Raw genomic sequence first — 14,621 nt, forward strand, 5'->3', positions numbered from 1 at the left:
TAGCCCCAAGTAGGCTGCACAACACACAGAACTGGGCACAGACTCGAAGGGATGCTAAACCTCAAGAGCTGGCACACTAATCTCAGGAAAACTTTTGATGACCAGCACATGTGAAAGATTAACTTTGAATTTCAGGAAGCTTGACTCAGCCTTTCCTTCTAGGATGGATAAGTGGGGAGGTTCATGCAGCTCACCACACAGGTGTCTTTGAAGCAGAACATTAAAAACCTGGTGGCTGTCTATCCACAGCAGATATTTCAGATTTTACAACAATCCCTAAAAGCAGAACTTTACTCAAATACACCTGCAGAAAGAATTTTCCTTCCACCTATGGTGTTGTGCAGAATTTTCCACCCAGTCAATTTCCACAGTGGATGAAATGGTCCCTTAATACACTGAGACTCCAGTAAGAATTACTTCAGGTCACGGTATATTTTTCCCTGATTAGTTTCCTCCAAATGCACTTGGACTACAGTAATGCAGAGGAATACAGGAATCACTGCCAGCTCAGTCCATTGTCTCACTCTCTTCTGACAAAGGTCAGTGCTGCATACTTCAAGAATGATTTTGACAGACAGCTTTTGAGGGCACATTCACCCATAAAAACACATGATTATTTTTCCATCAACAGCCAGTAATATCCTGAAACTCGCTGCCTTTCATAACTCTACCTAATTGGAAGACAAACAACATCTGTTTTTTTATTTAATAAATCTAATCTTTAGTAAAAATAATAATAATATTAAAACAACCTGCTGCTCTCTTGGTGTCAATGATTTTCAGTGGCAATATTTCCATGTGCTAATTTTGCAGTGCAATACAGATTTATATGACTTCAACTAGTTTTGCATTTCTTGCCTTGTAGTTCTTATAAATGTATATAAATCTTGTATTATGGCAAAAAAATCTGCTTTACATTCTGAAAAATAGTGCATATTTGTATGCATCTCTGAAATTCCTTTAGCATTCACAAACTTTTTTTTTACACTTCTCTTAATAAAGAAAGCTTTTCACAGCTCAGACTAACTGTTCTCTAAACATCTTCTCATTCTCTTGTCACCTTGCTGAAGTATAGGGCAGGCAGAAATAAACACAAGAATTCAAGGAGGAAATAATGAGATAAAATAAATTTCTGTTTGGCATTTTAACACCTGAATAATGTTTTCACCTCAGATGTGGAGGAATGGGATATGAACACCCTAAAATTGCTTATGTGAGAGATGCTCATGCACACTGAGCTACACCTGAGGTAACATTACCTGGCAGCACAAATCCCACATGGGATCCAAACACACCCAGATCCAGGGTGAATCCCTGGGGTGGGAGCCCCTTCTGAGCCCCCTGCCACTGTACACACCCATGCAGGCTGCACTTGCTGCAGAAACTGCAATAATTATTGGCCAAGAAACACTCCTGCCCTACTTGTGCATATGTTTGCCTGACTTGGACACCTTCTACTCAACGAATGGCTTGCACTAAGCAGAATAAAGAAAACATTTACTGAACTGCCTCTTAGAATGCCATGGGATCCTCAAACTGGAGAGCACCATTATAAACATGTTCACTGCTTTCTGTTTCAGCACCCTGCGTGATTCAGATCATCAATATCTATTTCAACAGATGTCCCAGGATAAGCCACACAGTGACAGCACTTTTAAAAACTGAACTTGGTTAAAAAGACTAGTAGAAATATTCAAGTACTGCTTTTTCCTTTTATGGAAAAAGTACACATATGTATTCATCCATATATGTATGTGTAGTAATTTGTTTGACAGAGGTTTTATGTTCCTTTATGAAATTGTGACACTTAGGTAAATAATGTGATCTGATTAAATAATTAATGCAGTTTATTTCTGTTAAAGGAAGAGCAGAGGCCACTCCACCCCTGCAGCACTGTTCAGAGTTGCCTAAAGGACAGGATCCTGAAGTGGGTGCAGAAATAAGCTCCTAGGTGCAGAACACCCCTCCTCACTCCTGCTACTGGTGCTACTGAGTTCTCCCATGTCACACGCACTAACCCAATGTAATCTTTACAAAGTATTATCTCAAAATACAGCATTATCCCACTCTCAGGACCTTCCTCTGCAGTTTGTGCCACAGGGCAGCAATGATGCTCAGAAATGCAGTGATGTAAAGCACCTTCCTCACGTGTCCTATAAAGCATCTTCCTCAAGTGTCCTAACACTCGGCTGCCTCACAGCAAAGCCAGCAGCAGTCGGTGGCCACTCACATAATTTACAGTTTCACCACAACCTTCCCCATCCTCACACACCACCAAAAAGTACCCAGAAAACTAGAAATTGTGAGTAACAGCTTCTGCTTGCCCCTGTTCTCCATACCACCTCACCTCGACAGCAAAGCACACAGGCATGTGAACAAAAAACAAGAAGATGCATTTTATATTCCAGAGCACAAAATGAAACAGCTCTGTGACAGCACAAGGCAGTTTTTAACTCTCCTAAATTAGCATCTCAATCAATAAGCAGGGAGCTGCCATGCACTGCAATATAGAAAAGCAGATTGACAACATGCAACAGAAGCAATCTTAGAAGTTCACAGAAATAGAAGGATATTTCTTAGAAGTGTGGTTTCTCTCACACACACTGTGCATGCATGCGAGTGATTTTATTTCTTCCCTTCCCCCAGCGCAACTTTAAAGTAAAAACATTAATTAGGAAAAAAATGAGACTCTCTGATGGATGACAACACTGTAAATTTAGAACAAAGGCTGACAGAAATAACCTATTCCGCTTGGCAATTATAGCACTTAACTATCGTGCAGTGTTGCTGCTACAGACACCTGTGAAATCTCAGTGCCGAGATGCAATTCCCAGCAGGGAGGACTGCAGATTTAGCAGACTAAGCAAAAGCCTGCTAGCCTGCAACTCCCAAATCTGCATCTGAGTGGGAATTGCTGGGTGATGCTGGACAAAAATTTATCTTACTTCCAGCTTTCTCATCTACAGTCTGGGTGAAGGAAACTGGAGAGATTACAGCAGGGTTGGTAAAACATTTTGGAGATGTTAGGATTTGCCACAAAACATCATGTTTAATATTATGGCAAATGATGTTAAACATTATGCTTGTGGATCATAGAAATGTAGAAGGACATTCCAAGTTAAGGGGTTTACAGGATTTTCCCTAGTTTTCTATTTGATGAGCAGTCTCTGCATTAAATACAGTAAGGGTGCCTTACAGAAAAGCGAGCAGTTTTAACATGGTTGCCTGCTGTAATAACCTTTTTTATTATTAATATGAGCTTTGAGGAGAGATTAAATAAAAGAGTCACATATTTGATTTTCTTGCATTACAAGCACCTCGCTCAAATCACCACTCAGGATTTCCAGTATGAGGCAGTTTGTGCTTCGCAGAGATAAGAATTAAAAAAAAAAAAAAAAAAAAAAAGAGGAAAAAAAATGGAAATATTTCTGTTAAGTTCTAATTATTTTTCTCCCTGCAAACAACAAATCCACCAATGCCTCACATTTTCTGAAGCCAACTTCCCCTCCTGACTGCTTGCCTGTTCTTTATCATCCCCTCATAGACACCTCCGCCCTCCCCCCGACTCCTTTGGAGCAGTATTGACGGTGCACATTGATTCTCTCTGCAGATATAATAGTTCTTTCACTGCTGCTGCTTATAATTATAGCAATGTGTGTCACTCAGTAATAAGACATTCAATTATTCTTGGCCCCGTGAAGTGTAACCCTTCAACTCACGAGACCAAAATCAAGGAGCATCAGCCCCCCCAAACATTATTCTGTTCTAGTTTTCTTCTTTTTTTTTTTTTTTAACTTTGCCTTGCAATTCCGATCCTCAGTGGCCACTTGAAACTGCAGGAGTTTCACTGCAAGGAATTGGCTGCCAAGCTAACACAATCAGTCCCCTCAGCAAAGACCAAAAAAAAAAATCTCTTTTCCCCATTAAATACATTTCCAACCCTCTGCATCATAACAGTGCCAGCTAATTTTAAAGTAACAAAGTTGTCCAGAGTTTGACATGAAATGGGGGGGACAAATTAACAATGACGTAACAGCATTGGCAAGAGAGAATTTTAAAAGCGATATGAACAATCTTTAATCTTTTATCGACAGATTTCCTCCAGGAGACTTCTTTCTGAAAGGCAAAAATCACTGCGCCGTCCCTGCTAAAATCTCTTAAAATAAAAAGAATGAACTGAAGCTTACCTGTACTGGAATGTCATATTTGTAATTTTTATCTTTATTTCCTCTCCGTGGCGAATTTCTCCAGTCATTTCAAAGAGTTTGTTAGCCATTTTCTCATAAACTTTGGCATTCCTTTTAGTTTGTTTCAGCTCATCAAAAAATTCTTCCCAAACCAGCATTAAACCTCTCATTTCTGCATCAGTCCAGTTCCTGGCCCTCCTGTGTTTCTCAGTCTGAGAGGAGACAATGTAACTGGGAATTTCTGCTGCAGCCATTGCTGACTGACCTAAAAGGGTTTTAAAAGAGGACACTTAATATAGATTGAGTTTTTAGTTTAGGTTTTTTGTAGTGCAAGACATGCATATGTGGATAAAGAATTTGAATGACAACAGAACATATGAAACCTTTTTGCAACAGCTTGAAGCTTGAGTGCACAAAATGGGGCCTACATCTGACAGGCAGGAATTTAGTTAAAAGCTTTTAAACAGAGAAACGTCATTTTGATGTCACGTTTCCATAGCAACAGAGCAACTGCATAAGCTACAACAACAAAAACCTTTTAACTGAAAGCCAAAGAATCAGGACAAAGTTGACAGGCCATCAATATTAAAGCTTTTAAACACTTTAGGTTTAACAAAAAAAAAAAAAAGATCTATGCAGCCTTTGAGAAGCTACTTTTAAGTTTCTACTTCTTTTTTAGCTTTCCCTTACCTTTTAGGCAGACAATCTGCTAGCAGGGGGTCATGGTCGCCTGAACGAGCTTTTAAGTTGTGCCTTGACAGACTCTCTAGGAGGTTGCAAGGACTGAGGCCATGTACACAAAAAAAAAAAAAAAGCTTTTTTTTTGCAAAGATATTCTGCAAAAAGAATCAGCCAGCTTTATGAAAACTATACATCTCTAAGCTAATAAATGTTTAAGCAGGCAGGCTCATTAAAAAGGAGCCTGCATCTGGGCTTTAGAACATGCAAAAAATAGTATTTAAGTGTTTAAATAGAGAGAAATATATACAAAATTTCAATATAAAGCCACTTTTTTTTTTTCCCCGAGATGTTTTGCTGCTGATAAGCACACACTGCAGTCCTGTCAGTATGAATTTGCCTTTGTAGGTATGTATTACTGTATGTGTATTTTGTATTCCTAGTAATTTATATGCTATTTATGCAGCCTGTGTTCTGCCTTAGGACTGCAGCAGAAGCATTTCACCTGCTTTATGGGCAACCTAAAAGGATTATTCAACGAGTTAAAAAAAGGCTGCGAGATGCTTAGAACTGTGAATAAATTGCTTTGCTGTAAAACAAGCATTTTGAGCTGGTTTTTATATAGGGCTAAATTGTGCCAGCAGTAATATCAGAGAAGCAGGGCATATTCATTGTATTAAACACTGCAATACAAGCAGTGGGCCAAATCCTGCCCCACTTGCACTCCTGCAGTCTGACAATAATCTTCCACAAAAGAGTGAGATGCTGGAACTGCATTAATTCCAGCTTACCACCAGCTAAATAGAAAGATGTTCATTTCCTACAGTCCCAATAGAATTGTGTTATGTAAAATATAAATAAATAAATAATCCACGGACCTTTCTTATTATTATTTTTGTGTTTCAGCATATAACAGCAATAACGACCTCACTGCAGGGCATTTTCTGAAGATTAATGGCAGGCAGGGGTTAATGGCCCGAGGCTCACCCAGTCAGTCGTTAATCCCCAGGAAATGTTCCGTGCCTCAATCCTCAATGCTTAAGTATCCTATAAACTGTAAGTCTTCTCATAACCACATCCTTGATCTTAACAATAGTTAAAAAATGCAGAGCTTGGTTTGCATCCTGGAGATGGCAAAGAGAGTACATAATGTTCCTAAAAGGTACACTAGTGACATTTGTGGGACATTGCCTTCTTTCTATTTTATTTATTCTACTGCATATTACAAAAGGCACAACAGCATACCACGGAACAAGGTGGGGGTATGAGGAGGTAGAATTACATGTACTTTACACAGGAACTTCCACTGATCCAACCCTGAACATGTCTCTGTCAGAAATATACCTGCTGAGTCACTGCCTTCCTAAGGGGAAAAATAAAAAGGAGAGAAATAAAGAAAAAATCCCCTAGCTTCCAAATAACTGCTTTTAACTACTAATATGACAGCCTAGCAACTATTACCTTTAAAAATGTGTAAATAGCAGCATATGTTGTGATGATGATCTTGCATGGTTTGTCTCTTGGGTAGCCAGCTGGGAGACGTCACATGATCAGGGGACAGATGGTGGTCAGAAGAGGATCAGCTGATGACACATTCATTTTATTAATTTATTGTTTTGTTTTGAAATTCCTGTCACTTAACCTTGGGCTTCAGGCAGCTCTTTTAATAAAACCGAACCAACCTCGGCTGCCTGTGGTCACAGCCACTGCTGGGCATCACCAGGACAGGTCAAGGGAAGCAGTACAGAGTACAAGAGGAAAACACCATGGCTTTGGGTCTGATTGGGAGCTAACACACATTAATGTAAAGCCAGGCTTGCTGTTCAACCTTTAATCATCCATTAGAGGTCTGTTTTTCTCCCTCAGACTTTAAACCACCTATGTTGTGAAAATGCCGGTTAACACTACAGAAACCCATAGCATGGCACACACAACTTGTCAAAACCCAAAGACATGTGTGGTCACTGCTTTAAGGATATTTTTAATCCAGTTTCAAGTACAACAACAAGGACAGGGTGGGTGAAAACCTTTCCAGCTGCACCAAGTTTTTTCTGTCATAGTCCACAAGTTTTCCTTCCCCTCTCCATCCACATGTGCCTGGCATATGTGTGCCTGCTCCTTGTGCTCTGTGCTGGCCCCCAGACCCCAGGATCCTGCAGAAGGGGGGCAATTGTTCCCCTGTGAAATTCACATCTCAACTTTCCTCGATGCTGTTTCCTATTAGTGTACTTGACAGATTGATATAGTGGTATAGTGCTATTTAACATCTGTTAAATAAAAGAAATGCTTTCTAATAATACCTCTCTTATTCCCCTCCTCTCAGCACCTGAAGGGGATCTAAGTTTCAAGGACTCAGGTTCTACCCCCTCCTCCTTTAGAAAATCGTTGATAATAATTATGGAGACCCCACATTGCCTCCTCTGCCTTGCCAATGCCCATGTGTCAAGTGGTTGATAAAGAGACTGTTTTCCTACATGGGTCTGAAAGCAAGAGGAGTTTTTTAATCCCCAAATAACTCCTGCAGTCTTTGCCAGAGCCAGGGGAGGGAAAACACACCTCTCTAGGCTGTGCCTCTGCTGATGTTCTGCAGATCTGTGCAGTCCCTAGGCATCGTTAAACCCTTGTCCTGGTCTCTGAGCCCTGGAGCTGTTTGTCCTGGACAAACAGCTAAGACAAGACCAGCAAACCTTTCAGGGGAAGAGCAGCTCTGTGTCAGCAAGAGCAGTCCCTGCCCAGGAGGAGGGCAGTGGCAGGAGAAGCTCTATTAGCATTTGGCTGCTTCTTACCCCTCTCCAGCTAGAGGCCAGTCAAGATTTGTCATCCACCTCAAAGACTGGCAGGTCACCAAACTCAGAATAACTGCTGACATGGCAAGCTGTAGCTCTGCCAGACTGAAGGCACTGACAGCCCTCCTGCTGTCCCCTCTAACACCTGATGGCAGAGTCCTCCAGCATTACCTTCCTCCAAATCAAGGACCAAGCTGGCACCAAGCACCATGCAAGCAACTGAAGCTGCAACTGTTCTCATCAATAAAATAAGGATATTAAGGTCTTGGAAACCACTGACATACAAAACTGAGGTACTGAGTACACCTTTGTACATGACTCCCCTCTGTAGGGGAAAATTGTTCTCCTTCACTCTCCTGCTCACCCCAGCCCCTCCTCTGATGGGCAGTGACAAGTTCAGAAGATATTCTTGTGAACACCTCACTGGGCTGGAGTATCTCACTTGTGCCTTTCCTTTCAATGTACACCAGCTCAGAGGAATATGAATTTAAAGATCTTCTTGCAAATCTGTTCTTCATATCATCTGTCTAAACACCCTACCTTTTTTGCAATCATTATACATCAGCTTGAATAATAGCTCTCACAGCTGTTCCACCTTTCATGGTGATCTCTGAAGATAACAAACCTCAAACAGGGTAGAAGGGTTTATAATTTGCAGCTGTGGATCTAATGAAGTTCCCATATAAATGCTGCTCTCACAGAGTTTAGACAACTCCATTAATCCTTACATATCTGTTGACTAAACCTCAGGTGATCTCTGCTAACTGACTGTGTATACAGCCTTCAGCTTTGCAAGGGTGGGCTAATGCATGCCAAATAAAACTTCCTTCAGCCAAGTTTTAGGGAATGGTGTTTTCCCCTGTGCCTGCAGGGGAATAACGGCTCCAGTCGCTCAAGCACCAGAGCCCAGCCCACAAACTGAGCCATTACACCCTGATTACAGCAGAGCATGTCCCATCCTGCTGATGGGGACTGTGGTAGAAGCCAGGCAGAAACCTCTGTGCAAATCAGAATTTATTCCACTAAGGACACAAGAGAGTTCTCCAACTTCTCCTAAATGTACTTCTGTGTCTGAAATCCCCACGGGAGCTGTCTACAGGGATGCTGACACACAGGTCACTGCCTATAGGGGTTTTTAGACATGGAAGAACACTTGCTTTGGTTCAGGAGAGTCTCGATGCCAACTGGCAGCAAACACCAGTGACACCAGGAGGAGGAGTTTCCTGCTGAAGGAGCATCACCCCTCAAAGACACAGGTCCAACTCTACAGCACATGGGTACTTCAGTAGACTATTTTGTAATGTCTTGATTACATAAAAATAATAATAATAAAAAAAACAACCCCACCCACCAATCAACCAAAGCTGCTTTCACCCTTGGTGTTTGGGGCAGGCTGTTAAAAGCAAGGCTGTCCAAAGCACAGGCTGGTCACTGCTCTTTGCAATCCTGCGGTCTGGCCCACCAGGAGCTTAACACATGTGGGTAATAACACATCTTGGAACTGGACAGTAACTGCAGAGCATTCTCTGGGAATTTCAGTGCAGACACACCTTGATAACTGCTTAAAAGGGTGCAGTACTGTGTACGTGTTTGTCTAAAAGCATTTGGAGTTTGCAGGGGGATACTATTTTGTAAGTTCAAAAAGGCCACATTGTGTTGGGAGGCTGCCTCCTGCCCCACATTTTGCTATCCACTGGGCTAAGGCCCACTTTCTAGAGTCTTACAGAGAATTATGGGTTTAGTATCTCCTACTATTGCCTACTGCAATTTGCAAAGATGATTAAATGCAATGCCAGTGCAGACAGGCTGAGGAATGAGGCAGTGGAGAGCAGCAACTGTGAAAAAGGACCTGGGAGTCCTGGTCAATGGCAAAAGCTAAATATGAGTCAGCAGTGCCCTGGAAGACAGGAGGGACATCCATGTCCTGGGGTGCATCCTTGTGGATCCCTTCCAACTCAGGATCCTCTGTGATACTGTGATCCTCTATGAGAGAAGAAATACTCTGTGAAATACTCTGTGAAGTATAGGAAATATTCTTCCATACTTCTGAAAAGCTGGGCCAGAGAAGATAGGCTGGGACAGATGATCAAGAGAAGCTGCCTTTTTTTCTCCTCCTTGAAACCACCAATGAAGCTGCTGTGCTCAGGAGGAGCTGGGAATGAGGAGCTCACCCAGAGGTAGAGAAGCACCCTGCAGGCAGTGGTGCCTGGCTTAGGACCTCCAGCAAGGTCCCTGCACTGTGCAGTCTGCCAGCGTCCTTGGGTGATGGGGTCATGGGGGTTTGTAAAGGCTCAGAAGTGACAGAAAACCACAGGGATGTGAACAGAGAGCCATCAGATCAATGTTGTGGAGCACAGACACAGCTCGTGCATCCTACTGCCTGTGAGGGAATTTCAACAATACAGCAGCATTTGCAAAGGAAGCCCAGAGGTATCCAAACTGCAGGAGGGTCTATTACAAATACAGAACAACAACAACAAAATATTCAGGCTGAGGAAAAACAGTAGCTGTCTTGAGATACATAAAAAAGGGCAATCCCTTTCCTCAGAGGCCCTGCAACTTAACTGGGACATGCCACAAGGGAAACAAACAGGAGAGACCAGAAGAGACAAGTGACAGCAACACATCACTGAGCAAAGGCCATTGCATGGCTAGATAGCTTTTATGTACATCTAAAATAAATAACACCTGCACAGAATTCTGACAACAGAAATGGGTGCTGTGCAGGAGGCTGGCTGAAGGGAAGGCTGACGTGGGGCAGAGAAGATTTTGACAACACAGAACAAAACCAAGAAAAATAAAGGTTTCCACCCAAAAGCCCTGCCCCACAGGACTGAGTGACAGGTCTCCCTGATGGTGGAGCAGGGCACTGGGCAGCCCACAAGGATTGTGTTCTGGGAAGGTGCAGGTGAGCTGCAGGAAGCTGGAGTGGGTTTTTTATTTCATTTTGCAAGAAACATCCTGCTTAAATTTCACTGCATTCAGAACGTTTCCCAAAAGCATTTTGATCTTGCTGAACTGGCAGATTCTGACCAAAAATATCTCCTTTGCCTATTTTAGTAGTAACCATGGAAGCCAGCTTTGCACTGACACTCAGTTGGAGAGAGGGTGGCGAGAGACAGCGAGGTGAATGCAGACAAGCTGGGAAATGAGGCTTCAGCAGTTTTTGTGGTCAGATCAGGAAGCATTAGCAGGCAAAGGGGAGAACTGGAATTACATGGGGCTTTAGAAGAAGGAGTTCATGGACTGCAGGGAACCTAGAGAATTCACTGTTTGGAGAAACCAGGTATAGACTGCTATGTTCATAGTAATTAGATTAAAAATTACAATACTGAGATTTTTTAAATTACTTTATTGTTTAAAGTTTAGCAGAAACACAGACACTTGTGTTGCAGACCGTAGTTTAGCATATTGGAGGGGGGAAAAAAATCCCTTACGTCCAGAAGGTACAAGTAATCACTTCCCAAATGTCTGGCAATATTATGCAGGCAGGATGCCAAACTAGATGGACTTTGAGTCACACATGTTCCTAAATTTTCAAGCATACAGGAAAAGACAGGCCAAATTATTTAAAATTTAGTTATATAATATTGAAAACAAAGTACATCAGTTCTACATGTGTCATACTCCCAATTTATAACAAACAGAGAATTTCCTAGATTTCCTTACTCTTTCGAAATAATTTGCAGGTCCCTTAGCATATGGAACAACTCTGCAGAATGTAGTATCAGACATACTCCTTTTCTGGCAAGCAAGCAACAAATCATATTACAATGACAATCGCTCAGTTCCCAATGAATGGTTTCCCAAATCCCGCTTGAAAAAAATTATTTTGGCCCTGCTTACTTACTGGGGTTAGTCAATAAGTCCTCCTGCCTGGTTTGGTTTTTAGCACATTTGAGCAAATTACATGCTGAAAAGTGTCTAATTCATTAAAAACTGCTGCTACAGTGCTACGCAAATATTGCTCTCCCAGTAGCAAATTCCTCTGAGAACCTGTCCTAAACACTTCGCTTTAGACATAAACCGTGAGTTAATCCAGTTCGGATTTGAGATATATCACACAAAAGAAGAAAAATAATCCCTGTTGTGCACAAGTGTGCCTTGTGCCGAGTGCGGTTCCCATGACTCAGCAGGGCAGGAGGGAAAAGCCGTGTCACGAACACGGCGATGAGGCAGCTGTTCCATCGGCCGCTGCTCCATCGGCCGCTGCGGCTGCACGCAGACAGAATCGCCGAGCCCCGGCAGGAGCGAACGGGCGCTGCCGGTGCCACCCCGTGCTCGCTGCAGTGTGAGAGGCAGCGGCGTTCACATAAAGGCTGGCAGGAGGTGATCGATGATCGATCCTCCAGCCAGGGGCCAGCCCCGGCCCGGGCAGAGGGAGCCGAGCGCCGGGAGCGCGGGGCCTCCAGCCCAGCGGGGTCGGCAGCGAGCGGGGCTCCGGCCCGGCGGGTTCGGGAGCGAGCGGGGCTCCGGCCCAGCGGGTTCGGGAGCGAGCGGGGCTCCGGCCCGGCCGGTTCGGGAGCGAGCGGGGCTCCGGCCCGGCGGGTTCGGGAGCGAGCGGGGCTCCGGCCCGGCGGGTTCGGGAGCTCTAGCCCAGCGGGTTTGGGAGCACAGGGCTCCATCCCGGCGGGTTCGGGAGCGCGGGGCTCCCGCCCGGCGGGTCTGGCAGCGAGCGGCAGTGCTGCCTTCCACAAGCAGCTTCCAGCTCGCTGCTCTTGCCGAAGAAGAGCGTGTGGGCCCTTTTCCAGCCACCTCAGAGGAGCTGCAGTGCAAGTTGCTGGCAATTCGCTGCCAGAAGCCCGGCCTCGCTGCTCACAGCCTGCTACTGGCTTGGCAGCCGGCTGCATCCACCTCCAGCTGTGTGCATCCCCTCACTGTGTGTCCCTGACTCCCTGCCAGGGCTGGCAATGGACGCGGGAAGGCCGCAGCCGCCCCTTGTCCCCGCTGCCCTCAGGCCACAGCCGCGCTCCAGGTGAGCTCCCGGGAACACCTCGCACCATGGGATTAGCTCCTGCTGCTCTGCAGTTTAATCACCCACAGGTTTTCAAAATAAAAAGCATTAAAATCCAAAGACGCCTGCCAAATGGAGAAAAGTCAGAAAAGCTCCTGCCTATCTTGCATTTCTGCTTGGGGACCCAAGCCTACCCCCAGCTGCAGCCCTTTCCTCTAAAAAGGTTCACTCAGCTCTCGAGCCCCTCAGAGGAAAATTTAAAGATTTTAAAAAAAATATTTCAGATAAAATATTTAGGGCACTGGAGATTTTCATATCAGTTCATAAAAGATTTAAATACTAAAATGTAAATGGTGGTTTGGGTATTACTGCAAAGCAGCCTCAGGAATGGAAATTCAAGAAAAGTGTTGCAACCTAAAAAGTTCAGACAGTACTCTTAAGAGTATTCTTAAAAGCCTGTCCCACCTGAGAGCTGCCAAAAACATAAAAAAAAATCAAATTCACCAGCACCCTCATGCTGTGATAGAAAACAAGCATAGAGCATATCTACTTCAATGGTTGCTGATGGAAGCTGAGACCATAAAAGAGGCAGGTGCCATTTCTGGGATGGGCTGACAGCAACATCACCCATCCCACAGCATCCATGTCCTGACACTGGAAGCATATACATCTTCTGAGTGAACTACACTTTATTCCCAATGCCATGCTCAAACTCTTTCAGAGGAGTTAAGTTCCCCTGAGAGTTATTGATGGGGTCTATGAAGTCCTCTGTGGTTTGTGCTTGCAAATCCTTGCACCAAAAGGATGACTTCTGCCTTTGTGCAGGTGATCCACACAAATCCTTCAGCTACCACAACACTGGGCAGCATCTCCAAGACAAAGACAGGATTGGGAACTTAAGCATCAACTCTCAGCTCTTGTGATAGGCAGGAGAACCCATCTCAATGTAGAAAGGTTTATTGCAATATGCATGTCTAACATTGCCCCTTTTAACACAGAGGTTTGCAGTATTTGGGGTCCTGTGATCCTGATGCCTTCAGAGGCTACCTAGAACAGAGGCTACACAGTGTTAAAGGAATAAAATAAGTATCTATTAAAAGGCCTTCAAAGGATACACCTTGGGCAGTACAACAGCCTGGCTAAGGCTACACCCAAGATGGACCCCAGGTCATGAGTTTTCACACTTTTATAAATTTTGGTCCATTTACCAAATTGGGATTCATTGTCCAATTACAGATGCAGGTTATGAAGTGCCATCCTCCCAGATTGTTCTCCTCAATTCACTGTTGTTTATACTCTTTGGGCCTGAAGCTGCAATGGTGTCCTTGGTTCTCGGGCTGGAAAATGATTGTTTTGTCTAACTAAACTGTGAGGAGAACTTGCTTACACTTTATATGAAGTTCAGAGTTATATACTAATGCAGTACAGAATCTGGAAAATATTAAAGCTAAAGCTTAAGACATCAATCCCTCTTGGTTAAAGGATAGAGTCTTGTTCCCTGGTCATCCCAGGGACAGCCAGGAGGGATCATCCACCACTCACCTCCAAGTGTGCCCCTCCAGCCAGGACCCAACATCTCCCCTCGCTGCCTTCACTGTTTAATTGCTGTTATGTTCCTCATTGTCTCCTTGCTTCTCCCAGCTGTTTTCCCCTCACATTGGCTCCCTGCTGTTTATCACACACTACTCTGCTCCAGTCACTCTCCACCCAGCAGGGTTCAGTTTATATTCCAGCCTTAGCATGCCACTCTGATCCAGGCATTATCTTCCATTGTTCTGGCTAAAACTAAACCAAGGAGTGTGTCCTTACTTCCTCTCGTGGCTGCAGTGCAATGCTGCCAGCAAACCCATCAGCCCACAGCCCAAGGACACATTTCCCAGCTGGCACAGGAGCATTCTGGCCAGCCTGAGGAAGCCCATCTGCCTCCTTTCATAAATTCCCCTGAACTAATGCACACCCACAAACCACATTTGGATGCAAACTTCTCTAGATTCAAGACCAGCTGTCCAGTAACAC

At 44.0% G+C, this 14,621-nt stretch overlaps 1 protein-coding gene across 3 annotated transcripts in view; it reads right to left on the reverse strand.

Moving 5' to 3' along the window:
• Nucleotides 1-14,621, reverse strand: part of MSANTD1 (Myb/SANT DNA binding domain containing 1) — a 48,334-nt gene that overhangs the window by 15,739 nt on the left and 17,974 nt on the right. The window contains exons 2-3 of one of the 3 annotated variants that reach the window (XM_066548685.1): nt 4,878-4,970; nt 4,188-4,452 (exon numbers count right to left, since the gene is read on the reverse strand). In XM_066548685.1, the coding sequence (XP_066404782.1) occupies nt 4,188-4,441 (254 nt within the window). In that variant the 5' untranslated portion in view covers nt 4,442-4,452; nt 4,878-4,970. Of the gene's footprint in view, nt 1-4,187; nt 4,453-4,570; nt 4,621-4,877; nt 4,971-6,326; nt 6,368-14,621 lie in introns of those variants that run through there. The other 2 variants (XM_066548687.1, XM_066548686.1) reach the window with 2 other exon arrangements.

Source organism: Molothrus aeneus, chromosome 4, assembly GCF_037042795.1.
Source record: "Molothrus aeneus isolate 106 chromosome 4, BPBGC_Maene_1.0, whole genome shotgun sequence".
Taxonomy (NCBI): Eukaryota; Metazoa; Chordata; class Aves; order Passeriformes; family Icteridae; genus Molothrus; species Molothrus aeneus.